The sequence below is a fragment of the Dromiciops gliroides genome, chromosome 4 (assembly GCF_019393635.1).
Source record: "Dromiciops gliroides isolate mDroGli1 chromosome 4, mDroGli1.pri, whole genome shotgun sequence".
Classification (NCBI taxonomy): domain Eukaryota; kingdom Metazoa; phylum Chordata; class Mammalia; order Microbiotheria; family Microbiotheriidae; genus Dromiciops; species Dromiciops gliroides.
The window spans coordinates 72,091,654-72,103,796 of record NC_057864.1 but is presented as its reverse complement, the minus strand read 5'-3'; the positions used below and the strand labels follow the sequence as shown (position 1 = coordinate 72,103,796).

At 38.7% G+C, this 12,143-nt stretch overlaps 1 protein-coding gene across 1 annotated transcript in view; it reads right to left on the bottom strand.

Annotated features, from left to right (window-relative positions):
- Nucleotides 1–2,726: 2,726 nt before the first annotated feature.
- Nucleotides 2,727–12,143, bottom strand: part of SOAT1 (sterol O-acyltransferase 1) — an 84,199-nt gene continuing 74,782 nt past the window's right edge. Inside the window, exons 12-16 of the mRNA XM_044003948.1 lie at nucleotides 11,746–11,843; nucleotides 10,331–10,429; nucleotides 8,646–8,781; nucleotides 7,975–8,120; nucleotides 2,727–3,277 (exon numbers count right to left, since the gene is read on the bottom strand). Of these exons, the coding sequence (XP_043859883.1) occupies nucleotides 3,221–3,277; nucleotides 7,975–8,120; nucleotides 8,646–8,781; nucleotides 10,331–10,429; nucleotides 11,746–11,843 (536 nt within the window). The 3' untranslated portion in view covers nucleotides 2,727–3,220. The remainder of the gene's footprint in view (nucleotides 3,278–7,974; nucleotides 8,121–8,645; nucleotides 8,782–10,330; nucleotides 10,430–11,745; nucleotides 11,844–12,143) is intronic.

Genomic DNA, 12,143 nt, shown 5'->3' with positions numbered 1-12,143 from the left:
TTTCTGAAATTTCACTCTCTTTTCCCGCAGAAAATGCTGTTTCTTTGTCCCCTTCACAGAGTTGTGATGAGAGCAAAACAGAAAATTATGCCTCAAGTTCACACTAGATCTCAAGCATAACCCTACTGCCTAATATTCCCTGTGATAACGGTTTTGGTGATCTCTGGGACCAATCCCAAACTTGACAAGCTTCACTCACAGCCTTCAATTTGCCCCACAAATTTTCCCAAGAACCCGTGATTTCTATCCCTCCTTCCTGTAATTTAATGGCTATACTGATGACTCTCCTATCGTAATGAAGGAGGTCTGAAATGAAATGCACAAAGGACAACAGCACTGGTTTGTCCCAGATATCCCAAACTATTAACGTAGTTAGTATCTGAATATCGATCATATAAGAATATAGGAAGTATGCCACAGAAGAGGAAACAGGTTATAAAATACATTTTTATCAATAGTGGAAACCATTAGTAGCAATCCCAATCTCCAACAGAGAAATCAGAGTTGCTTAATTACCTTGGCATTCCTTGTACTACCAAAGTGTGCACTTTAGTTTCCAAATACCCTAAATCACTAGATAATAGGAACGTAAGCTCCTCCAGGGCAAAGGCTGTTTCTTGCTTTCTTTGTCTCCCCACAGGTTAACAGGTGCCTGTCACAGACTGAGTCCTCAATGAATGCTTGTTGATTGATTCCAGGTTTTTTTTTGGTCTAGAAGTAATTTTTTTTTTTTTTGGTGAGGCAATTGGGGTTAAGTGACTTGCCCAGGGTCACACAGCTAGTAAGTGTTAAGTGTCTGAGGCCGGATTTGAACTCAGGTACTCCTGACTCCAGGGCCAGTGCTCTATCCACTGCACCACCTAGCTGCCCCTGGTCTAGAAGTAATTTCACTGGTTGTAGGGAGCTTCCAGACCAGCAATTGTTTTGCAACCTGGATTTGGCAGCTGTTTCCTTACTAAAGCTAACACTAAAGTGTTCAGAGAATCTTCTGGAGAGAAAGTATATGCTACATAAACAATACTGTCGAAAGTAATTACTAGGATAAATTTTGTTGCAAGGGAAACGATTTGATCCAGAAAAGCACACAACCAATACAATTTATTGCCCTGAAATTCCACAAGAATGACCATTCTCTTTAAGATAGAAGAAAAACCATTTTTAAAGAATCTAAAGATGACCTGAATTAATTTTTACAGCCCAAAGGCCCATTTTATATTTAACTTGTTTTTTGATTATTTTCCCCATAAACATGATAGATGCCTATGAGGTCAATTCTAAATCCCCCATTAAACAAAATTATCAAGTGTGGGGGTTTTTAGTTATTCAATTACACACAAAATTAAATGAATTTCCCAGAATGTTTCCTGACAGAAAGTTCTCATAGATCTACACATTACATTTATCTCCAAGGACAGTCAAACTATTTTATTCTCCATCTGAGAGACATTATCAAAATTTTCTAAAATATTACTTAGTAACAGTTATACTATATTACTGATAGCAAACTCAAGTCATGAAATGACATGACAATAGACAATTGCTTTCATGTTTGAAACCACTCTACTGTCCACAGAATCAAGCAATTATAATAACCAGGAGAGAAAAAGAGACCCAAGATTCAGCCAAGCCCTTGGGGTATTCATACCCAAGACTAAAATAAAAATTCTTTAGTAGAAGACTTGCTTTTCACCTTCAGCTACAAGCCTAAGGGACACTGTCCTTTGAATATTTTCAGTGGTAGCAATCTTGGTCATTTGGAATTAAGGTTGGTAAATAAGGTAGGTGATAAAGTTGGGTAATGGGTTTTGGAGTTAAAAAATGTGATTACAAAGTAATGTGAATGACTTTCCCACAAGGCTTGAAGGGCAGTTCCAAAATCAATTCCCATAAGAAGAATTCAAAATACCTTCTGAACAATGACCACATCACCACAGAAGTATGTTAGTTGGCCAAGGTCAGGATGAAGGAAAAACCATTCTCCTGAGTGTCCTCGTATTTGTTGAAAATGTGGGCCTTAGAGGTAGTGCTGCTGCTCAGTAGAAAGAATGCTAAACTTGTGAGTCAAAAAGATCTGGGTTCAAATCACACATACTACCTGCATGACCTCAGGACATCCCCATAGGACTTCACTACAGCTTGGCAAAGAGAATTTACAAATTCTTTACCTATAGATAATCTATAAACTGGAGTCAGAAGTTGAACTTGATGGTTGAATTCTAATCTTGGATAATATGTAGTCACATTTCACATAATAGTAAAATTCACAGTCTCTAGAGGAGAATTATGACACTATGAAAGAAACAAAATATCATGTTATGAAATCAAAGTGAGAAGATACATTTCCTTGAAAACTATCACAATTTTAAATGTCCTCAGAAGCTTACCATTAAGAGTGTGTGTGTGGGGGGGGGGGGGGGCGGGGCGGCGCAGCTAGGTTGTGCAGTGGATAAAGCACCGGCCCTGGAGTCAGGAGTACCTGAGTTCAAATCTGGCCTCAGACACTTAACACTTACTAGCTGTGTGACCCTGGGCAAGTCACTTAACCCCAATTGCCTCACTAAAAAAAAAAAAAAGAGTGTATTACCGTTGAAGATTTTTCTTTTGACTCAACTGAATGGATTCTTTATATTTTGGAATAAAAACAATATAAAAAAGTATAAGAATCATCTTTGTAAAATCAATGACATATGCTCTTTAAATATATTATTCCACTTTAACACTGTTACTATCTTTTTCAAATACATTTTAATCAATACACATAACAATGTGCATAGAAACAAGTTACAAACAACAGATATTCAAAGCATTAATCCTTTTTTTTTTCATAACATTAATTCTTTACGTGTGTTTTGGCTATTTCAGTAACTACGAAAACATAGACAGTGTTTAATAAATGAGTATAGAAAGATAAATAATGGATGGATGATTGCTAAGCTCTAGGAACATCTGATCATCCAAAAATCTGTCTGTACCTTAGAGATTACCCCCAAAAAGGGAAAAAAAAAATTCCTTCTTAACAGGATTCCACTGGACTTGACTTATAACCTTGGCTTTAGATGACTGGCATGGAACTGGCTTTGTCACCTGTAAATAGATGGGGTCACTTGTAGCAATCTGTTTTTACTTGATGCAGCGTATCTTTTTTTTTTTTAAAGCAGCTGCTTTTCCAGAATCAGGTGGCACACACATTCGATCAAGAAAGAAAACTTAGTCCAAGTTTTTAAAACACATAGTGACACGTCCAGGAGCGTGGTCTTATGTAGTCTAGAAACGTCGGCTGCAAGAAATAGGATGGGAGGGTTAGTGTGCAAGTGTGGCATGAAAAGGCAGATCTCTAGATAACAAATTTCTAAAATACCTAAGAGGCTTTTTGGTGGTTTTTAGGCAAAATCATACTGAGTAACTGATTTCATTCGAATGATGTGTTGTAGCTTCATCCAATTCGTAAGTTATACTTTGCTAGCATTCTACACTCTTAAGTACAGTCAACTTGATTACCCATGTTACTGGAGGAGGAAAGGAATAAAGATAATACAAAGTGATAGATCCACTACGCATACTGAGCACCCTTCTTTCTTACTGAATTCCAATCAAAGCTGACACTAAAAAGATCTATTCACTATACACCTAGCTCCTAGCAGGTCAGCCCTACTTTTGGCAAGCTGTGTGATTCAGTTTGGGGCTGGTCAAGTGGAAAAGGGAAATGAAGAGGGAAGCAAATAAAAGCATTGGGAAGCATTAGATAAAGGCATCAGCAGGCCAAAGACATCCACAAAGCAGATAAATGTGTAAGAATTTAGTATCTGTAATTTCAGATCTTATCTCACCCCAAATCATTGTTTCAATCTTCAATAAGCTCACCCTTAGAAAATGAGCTCTTTAACATTGCCCATCTGTCCCATTCGATGCTACAGCATGGTGATTTTATATTGGAGGCAGATATTTCTTCATTTAAAAAAAATCAAGTTTAATAATTATCAATATAGACAAGTAAATAGAGAAAACAAGGGGTACAATTTTGTGCAAAACTTAACGTTAACAAAGTGGAACTAAAAAAATTAACAAGTTAAAAAAAAATTTTTTTTTGATCTATGTGTCCTCATACAGGTCAATCAGAAGTTCCACCATGTTTGGTCCTAATTCCTTCCTAGTAATGGATCTAGTTGCAGTCACTGCCCTGTTTCAGTCCTGCTGGTTTCAGTCCATATGACCTCTTTTAGGGAAAGGGAGAGGGACTGCATCCATGATTTCCTTAGTAAAGGGAGTTCTCAAATGAGGAAATTCCACTTGCAATATGAAGTCAGCACGTTCTCTGCAGAGTTACCAGGAGCACCAACAGATTGAAAAAACCCGTCCAGAGTCACAAAGCCAATTCATATCAGAAGCAAAAAATGAACCCTGATCTTCCTGTCCCCAAGGCCAGCTCTCTGCTATGCTGGGAATGTCCCTCACGTATCACCTCTTCACCTAAGATTTTAGTGAGGCACATTGCAAAGGCTTCAGGGAAAGGACAGCTGGAATCCTGGGGCCTAAAGCTCTCTGGCAAAGGGAAATTGTTTTAATGAAGAAAAAAGGGCTGATGGGGACATATGGGAAACTCACCAACCAATTAAAATGTTTAAAAGGCACACGGAAACATGCCCTTTGGAAAGGGCAGCCAAAGAATGACCAGAAAAGGGAAGCAGACTTCAAGACTGTTAGCACTAAGATTCAGAACGAGCTGAGGCTGGAGAGGAAGAAGTAAGGAATACCAAAGAAAAAAAAATAGTTTTTAATTTTTTTTTTAAAAAGACTACAGTGGGGTGAAAGAGGATCAAAGAGATAACCACTGTTTGAAGTAGACAAGATAATGGTAATGGATGACAGAGAACGATGTAACTCTTAATTTGCTCCTTTACTCTGTCAAGGAGAATAAGAACAGAACAAAAAAAGTAGATAATACAAGTTAATACCCAACATACTTAGGGCAATGGTAAGAACACTTAGCTGCCTTCAGTGAGTTCAGGTCATCTGGCCAAATGAATAGCATCCTAACAGACTTAAAGAACAGAAATAACTGCTGAGTCACTTTGAGTGGGAGAAAAGGGGGCCTGCAAATTACAGGGCGGGATTCCTGACTGTGTTATTAAAAGACGGCTAAGTGGACACCTGCAAAGAGAAGCAGCAACTACCCAAGGGCTTCCTAGGTTAACCTTGTTTCTCTTGCTCTTTCTGGCACCACCCCCAACTCAAGAATACACTGTTAGGCCAGGGCAACCCCAAAGACACTGGTGACCAAGATCTTAGACAAGCAAACATTAGAGAAGGTCTCCTATGCAATTCTTGTGAAAAAAAGGAGAAAAATATGAATTTGAACAGCTGGACCCACAAAGTAGTTATTAACTATCTGCTACCATCGTAGAAGAAGATCTGTAATGGAATGCCTTTGGAATATGTGCTGGGTCTTAACACAGTTTTGGGATAAAAGAACACATATAAAAATAATAATGATAATAAAAGCTAACATTCATATAGTACTTTATTTTTTTTAATTTTATTTTATTTGCAGGGCAATGAGGGTTAAGTGACTTGCCCAGGGTCACACAGCTATTAAGTGTCAAGTGCCTGAGGCCAAATTTGAACTCAGGTCCTCCTGAATCCAGGGCTGGTGCTTTATCTACTGTGCCACCTAGCTGCCCCCATTCCCATTCTTAATCATACTGATTATTTCAAATATTTTTGATTATCACTAGAGCAGCTATTCATACTTTCATACAAATGAGGGTTTTTAGGTTGTTTTAGGGATAAGTCAATTTCTCTTAACAAATATTTAAAGTGTCCTACATGTAAGGCACTGTGCTAGGGATACAAATTGTTTAAAATGAAACCTCTCCTTAAGAAACATATTTGACTGGGAGGATAAACAGAGAAATAAGGAAATGCAAAGTATATACAAAATTATACCAAGTAATTTGACCCATGCATGCACTAACAACTAGGGGTGGAGGTGGGTTTGTGAAAGGCCTGTGTCCCTGACTGGTGCTTGGAAGGACGTTAAAGGTATAAAAAGGAAAAATTAGGGAGAGCCTAACAGACAGGTGTAAGAGGGAGCACACAAATGCGAATCCCTATTTACAGGAGGTAAGATATGAATGGTAAACAAGGAGCAGGCACTTTGAAACAGAAAATTCCTGCACAGAAGAATAATATGAAGTAAGCCTGGAAAGGTAGGTGAGAAGTCATTTCACGGAGAACTTCAAGTGTTGTCAGGCTAAAGATTTTGCTTGGAGGCAATAAGACTGCGAGCCTATTTCAGAATAGGGGTTAAATAAGCCTGATTTATGTTTGATTACAGGGAAGAGTGGAATCAGGGACTTCAGTGAGGATGCTATTGCAGTAGTATGGGTAAAACCTCCTAAGGTCCTGAATTAGTTTAGAGGTCAGAAATGGGGAAGGATGGGAAAGATATGACAAAACTTGGCGACAAATTGGATATGAGAGGTAAGAGACAGGCATGAGTCAAGGATGACTCAAAGGCTGCAAACCTGACTAACTGGAAAGGTAGTTGACAAAAATAGGCAAGTCTGCAGGAGTCATGGATTTGTATGGAAAATGATGAATTGTTTTGAACATGCTGAGTTTATGTCTCTGGGATATGAAATAAAGTAAGTATAATGAAGAAAACAAAACATAAAATTGCTACAACAATGTAAATGAAGAGACCCAAACACCACCAAACAACTGAAATTGAATGTGTTAAAATTACAAAGAACAAGTGAGATATACTGAAGGTGGGCACTTCTCCAAGTATGGTGTTTTTTTTTTCTTTTCTTGTTTTTTTTTTTTGTGAGGCAATTGGGATTAAGTGACTTGCCTAGGGTCACACAGCCAGTAAGTGTTAATCATCGGAGGCCAGATTTGAACTCAGGTACTCCTGACTCCAGGGCTGGTGCTCTATCCACTGCGCCATCTAGCTGCCCCACAAGTATGGTTTTTAAAAAATGTGATGACTGATTTTGTTGAATTTCTTTTTTTTCTAGCTCTTTAACATTGGATTCAGGAGGACCTGAGTTCAAATCCAGCCTCAGACACTTGACACTTACCAGCTGTGTGACCCTGGGCAAGTCACTTAACCCCCACTGCCCTGCCCCCCCCAAAAAAGAGTTTATGGGGGGCGGCTAGGTGGTACAGTGGATAAAGCGCTGGCCTTGGATTCAGGAGGACCTGAGTTCAAATCCAGCCTCAGACACTTGACACTAGCTGTGTGACCTTGGGCAAGTCACTTAACCCTCATTGCCCCGCCCCACCCCCCCCAAAAAAGAGTTTATACATGCTAGAGGTAGCTAGGTGGCACAGTGGATAAAGCACTGGCCCTGGATTCAGGAGGACCTGAGTTCAAATCTGGCCTCAGACACTTGATACTTACTAGCTATGTGACCCTGGGTAAGTCACTTAACCCTCAATGCTCCGCAAAAAAAAAAAAAAAAGTTTATACATGCTTAATGTGATTTACTACTACTATTTTTTTCCAAATTTTACTTTGAGTGATATTTCTCTTATATAAAACCTTTTCTTTGTATAATCAAGGCCTCTGATTTGGGTCTCCTATAAGTTCTTCTACCTGACTGATAAAAATATCCTGTTCCAGAACTGTGATTTTTTTTTCCATTTTTTGGTTTTTATGATTTAGATCACTGATTAAGCAAGCATAGATTGTGGCAAATTTCATAGATTTGAATCCAAAACTGTTGTTGTTTTTTTTTTTTAAAGAATTTTTAAACTATTCTGCTATTCAACTTTTCCCAACAATTTTAATTGAACAGAAATTCTATTTTCTTGGTGAGTGTATGGGTTTATCCAGTATTCATTTTGAATTCTATTTATGGATTCTCAGCTCTATTTTGTTCTGTATTTCTCTGCTCTTTTTCTAGTATCAGTTTTTAAAATTTCTGTACATTTTGGGATCTGGTGGTTAGTGCCCCTCCAATTACTCACATTTTTTAAAGGACACTGCTGCCTTGCGTACCACTCATGAGAGTAAAAACACAGTAGGATTCCATGGCCCAAGAAGAGAGATGTCCACATCAAGACGTTCCAAATAGGCCTTTTCAGACTATCATTGGCAATGAAATTGAAAATCACTGAAAGGTAGAAGCAAAGAAGACAAGAGAAATGCAGTTATCAAGGTTATTTTCTCCAAGGCCCAAGGCATTTATTATAATTGCCTAAAACCCACAGAGCATCAACTGGGTGTTTGGTACTGTACTTCTATCATCTGAAGCATTACAATGAATCTGTTTATTCAGCAATAATTCAAAATAGATGAGGAATGATCTTTTTTTTTTTTTAAGTGAGGCAGTTGGGGTTAAGTGACTTGCCTAGGGTCACACAGCTAGTAAGTGTTAAGTGTCTGGGGCCGGATTTGAACTCAGGTACTCCTGACTCCAGGGCCGGTGCTCTATCAACTTCGCCATCTAGCTGCCCCCAGGAATGATCTTAATAGTATCAATCCAATAAAGGGGCTGTTAATAATGTCTACTGTTCATAGGTCAGAAGACCCACGACCACCTAGTCACACCAAACTGAACTTCCCGTTCTGGTTCTATTATTGCCAATGATTTCTTTCAGCATTGCCCCCTTTGCTCTAATTTTGCGGAAAAACTTACTTCCAAAGAACATGAAGAGTACGAAGAGAACGGGGTAGAAAAAGCTCAAGCACAGGGCCAGGGCATACTCATGTACCACGGCAGACACTGCAAAGACAGACACCATGGCAGCCGTTTTGAACCTCCTGCTGAAAAACTTGGGGGAAGAAATTTGAAATTTGAAAAATGAAGTCAGGCATAGATCATACAGAGACTCAGACATTCCTGGTCTTATCCATAATAGACTTTAAAAGACCCAGGCACAGCTTTCTATCATAGTCAAAAACTCCCTGCAGGTAAAGAATTGTTTTCTAAGAAACAAGTGTAACGATTGGAATGACGCCACCTGCTGGAGACTTACTGTAGAAGAGTTCCACCCATGAAGCGAAGGTCTTTGAGGGCAAGACCAGGAGTCTTTTCTTTGGCATCAGAAAGTGACGTTGGGTAGTGGGAGGAAGAAGGAAGAGACTAGCGCTCTGTCTCTGGCTTTCCTTTGGACTCTGGTGGAGAGCGGAGCTAGAAATGTGCTCTCCCTTTAATAGATAAGAATCTAGGCCTTTCTCTCTCTCTTTACCAAATTCTTATTCTCCTTAATAAACACTTAAAAGTCTAACTCTTGCTAAAGCTTATAATTTATTGGCGACCACTCATTGGATATTTTAGACAGACTAGCTAGAATCTTAGCCCTTAACACAAGCAAGATCCACACACAAGAGTCTGGGGAAAAGGAGAGGAGGAGGAAAAAGAGAGGAAAGAAGTGTGTCAAATAAGCATGATTCATTAAGGGTACATGGATTAAGATTCATAAATTAAACAAGATACTCTCTAAAAAAAAAGGTTATTCAAGAGCGGCCACGAACAGATAAACTATAAAATTACCGCATAGTTGTGCCACGATATGACAAGATAGGCCTGGCCAAACAGACCAGGGGATGATCATTCACTTGCCAAAGGACTGTTCAAAGATAACACCCTAGGTCAATGCAAAGAGGCTAGAGACACAAACTTAATAATTTTCTAGAAAATATTGCCACTTGAGTAATCAGAAAATAAAGCATATCTGAAACTGCAATGTCAGTCACTGGCCAAAGATAATTCCATTTACAATAGTTTCATCCACAACTTGCCTGGAGCATATCTATTACAATTAAGTCGAATGTATTTCTAGAACTACTGATTGCTATATACTTTTTTGTTAAAGCAACCATTCCAAGAACTAAGTGAGGTAGAAACTAAGATATTGACTAGGGGATATTAAACCTTTAAACGTACGGCCATGAGCCCAGCCATCTCGTTAGGGAGAGGACCCAGAGTCACATGGGTCCACTGAACTGTTTCTAGTAATCAGTTATATACTGAGTAATAGAAACTGTAATACACACCACATGCAGCCCTGTGTTAGGTACTGTGGGAAATTAAAAAAATAAAAAAGATTTAAAGACAGTTCCTGCTCTCATGGAACAGCTATAATTGTAATACAAAACATAAAGAGATAGCAGGGGAGCTAGCGGGTAGAAGGGGCTAGGGGAGCAGAGAGGAAGGGAAAGAGATAGTGAGAGAAAGACAGCGAATGAGTAAATCTAAACAGAACAGTCCCTTTCTTGGTGAGGTGAGGTACCTGTTACTACTTTGGCTGCCTTAACAGCTTTTTTGGAAAAGATCCTAATTCCTCAAGAAGACAGCGTGAACTGAAGTTTATAACTCACCCAGAGGAAGTCTTTGTAAGCATAGTAATAAAGCCAGTCATGGACTACCACGTTCCAGGTTCTATAATAGTTGGCATAAGATGTTGAGTTCCACCAATCCTTTAAAGAAAAGGCAAGGGCAGGTAGTTATGGGGGAGGGGGGTGGGGGAGAACCCATACGGAAATTTTTTACAAACTCTATCCCTAGTTCACGGACAACACAGAATAGATTTTTTTCCCATCCTCCCAACAAGGTCATCAATTACTGGTTAATCCGTGTCATACTGATTTCCCAAGAAAAATCAAAAGCATAAGTCCAAGAGGAAAATTATTTCTAGTATTACCTATAATAAAAACCACTGTTCCGTTTCATAACTGGACAAGAAGACTACAAGTGCACTTCCATCAAGCTCTAATGGTATAGAACTGTTCTTCTAGTCTGTTTTCTCAAATAAGGGACAAAGACATCATCTACCCCAAGAATGTGGCAAAATAATTCTAAGGGCATAGAAGACTAAAAATACGATGATGAATAAGGATTTGAGACTGGAGGGTGAGAGCAAACTGTGAGCTAAGAGTGGAGAGAACACTGCCTTGTCCACACTCCAGAAACCTCTCTCTCGACTTCTCTTTCTTAATTATTAAGGCTGAGTACATTAAATACAAATTTGTTACTCTGTAAGACGAACAGCAGTAACATTTGATATGCAAAACAAATTTTCTTTGTATTTAAGAGCCAGTGGGGTTAGAGAATTGCCTCCCTTAAAAGGAGAAGGGCTGGGGCAGCTAGGTGGCGCAGTGGATAGAGCACTGGCCCTGGATTCAGGAGTAGCTGAGTTTGAACTCCAGCCTCAGATACTTGACACTAGCTGTGTGACCTTGGGCAAGTCACTTAACCCTCACTGCCCAACCAAAAAAAAAAAAAAGAAGGGGTGAGTAAAGGCAAAGATGACTCAGTGGTAGGTTAAAGCCAGATACTTCACATATGAGGCACTATTTTAAGCAAAATAAAGGCAGGAGTATTTTTTCCCTCACTATGTCCCTGAAAACATTTCATGAAGAAAATAGCTAAGATCATTTTCAAGACCCTGACAACTTAAAAATTATGAACAATCATTAATAAAGCCTCATCATACCATGCGAAGCAAGTTTGTCTTGTTTTAATCAGCAGTCCAGTTTCACAAGCTGCACTAAAAAACTTTACAGTTATCGTATAAAAAACAGGATTACAAGAAATACGTAGCATACTAGAGCTAGAGCGATTTTATAAGTTCAAGCCTACTGTTGACAAGATAGAGTGAGTTTGTTCTCAATTTTTATATTAGTTTACATAAGCTAAAAGATGTTAATGAAATAGAGAATTAGCAATAAGGGTATAATAACTCAAATAAAGAAAAGGAAAATGAGAAATTATCTGCTTCTGTCAAGTCTCTTACCTTATAGAACATTCTATCCCCAAAGCGTAACATCTCCGCAAAGGCATTAAGCCAACAGTGCAACACAGCAAAAAAGGAAAGAAATAACATCAGCACACCTAGAAAGATTAGAAAAAAGTGTCAGATTCCTTCTTGAGAGCTAACATTGCACTCATTTGCCTGGTGGGAATTTTATGCTTAAAAACAAACAAAGAAAAACAATGTAGAAGCCCTCTTTAACCCATTCAGCTATCCTCAGGGTAATTGATGAAAAGCCATCCTATATATTGATTTTCCAAACACTAGCCTTTTTCCTTAGCTCTAACTACTCCCAAGTATAACCTGGATAGGGACTTGAGAATACTATAAAACTTCTTTGCATTGTCATGAAGCCAAGTTAAGCTTCCACTCTATTTAGA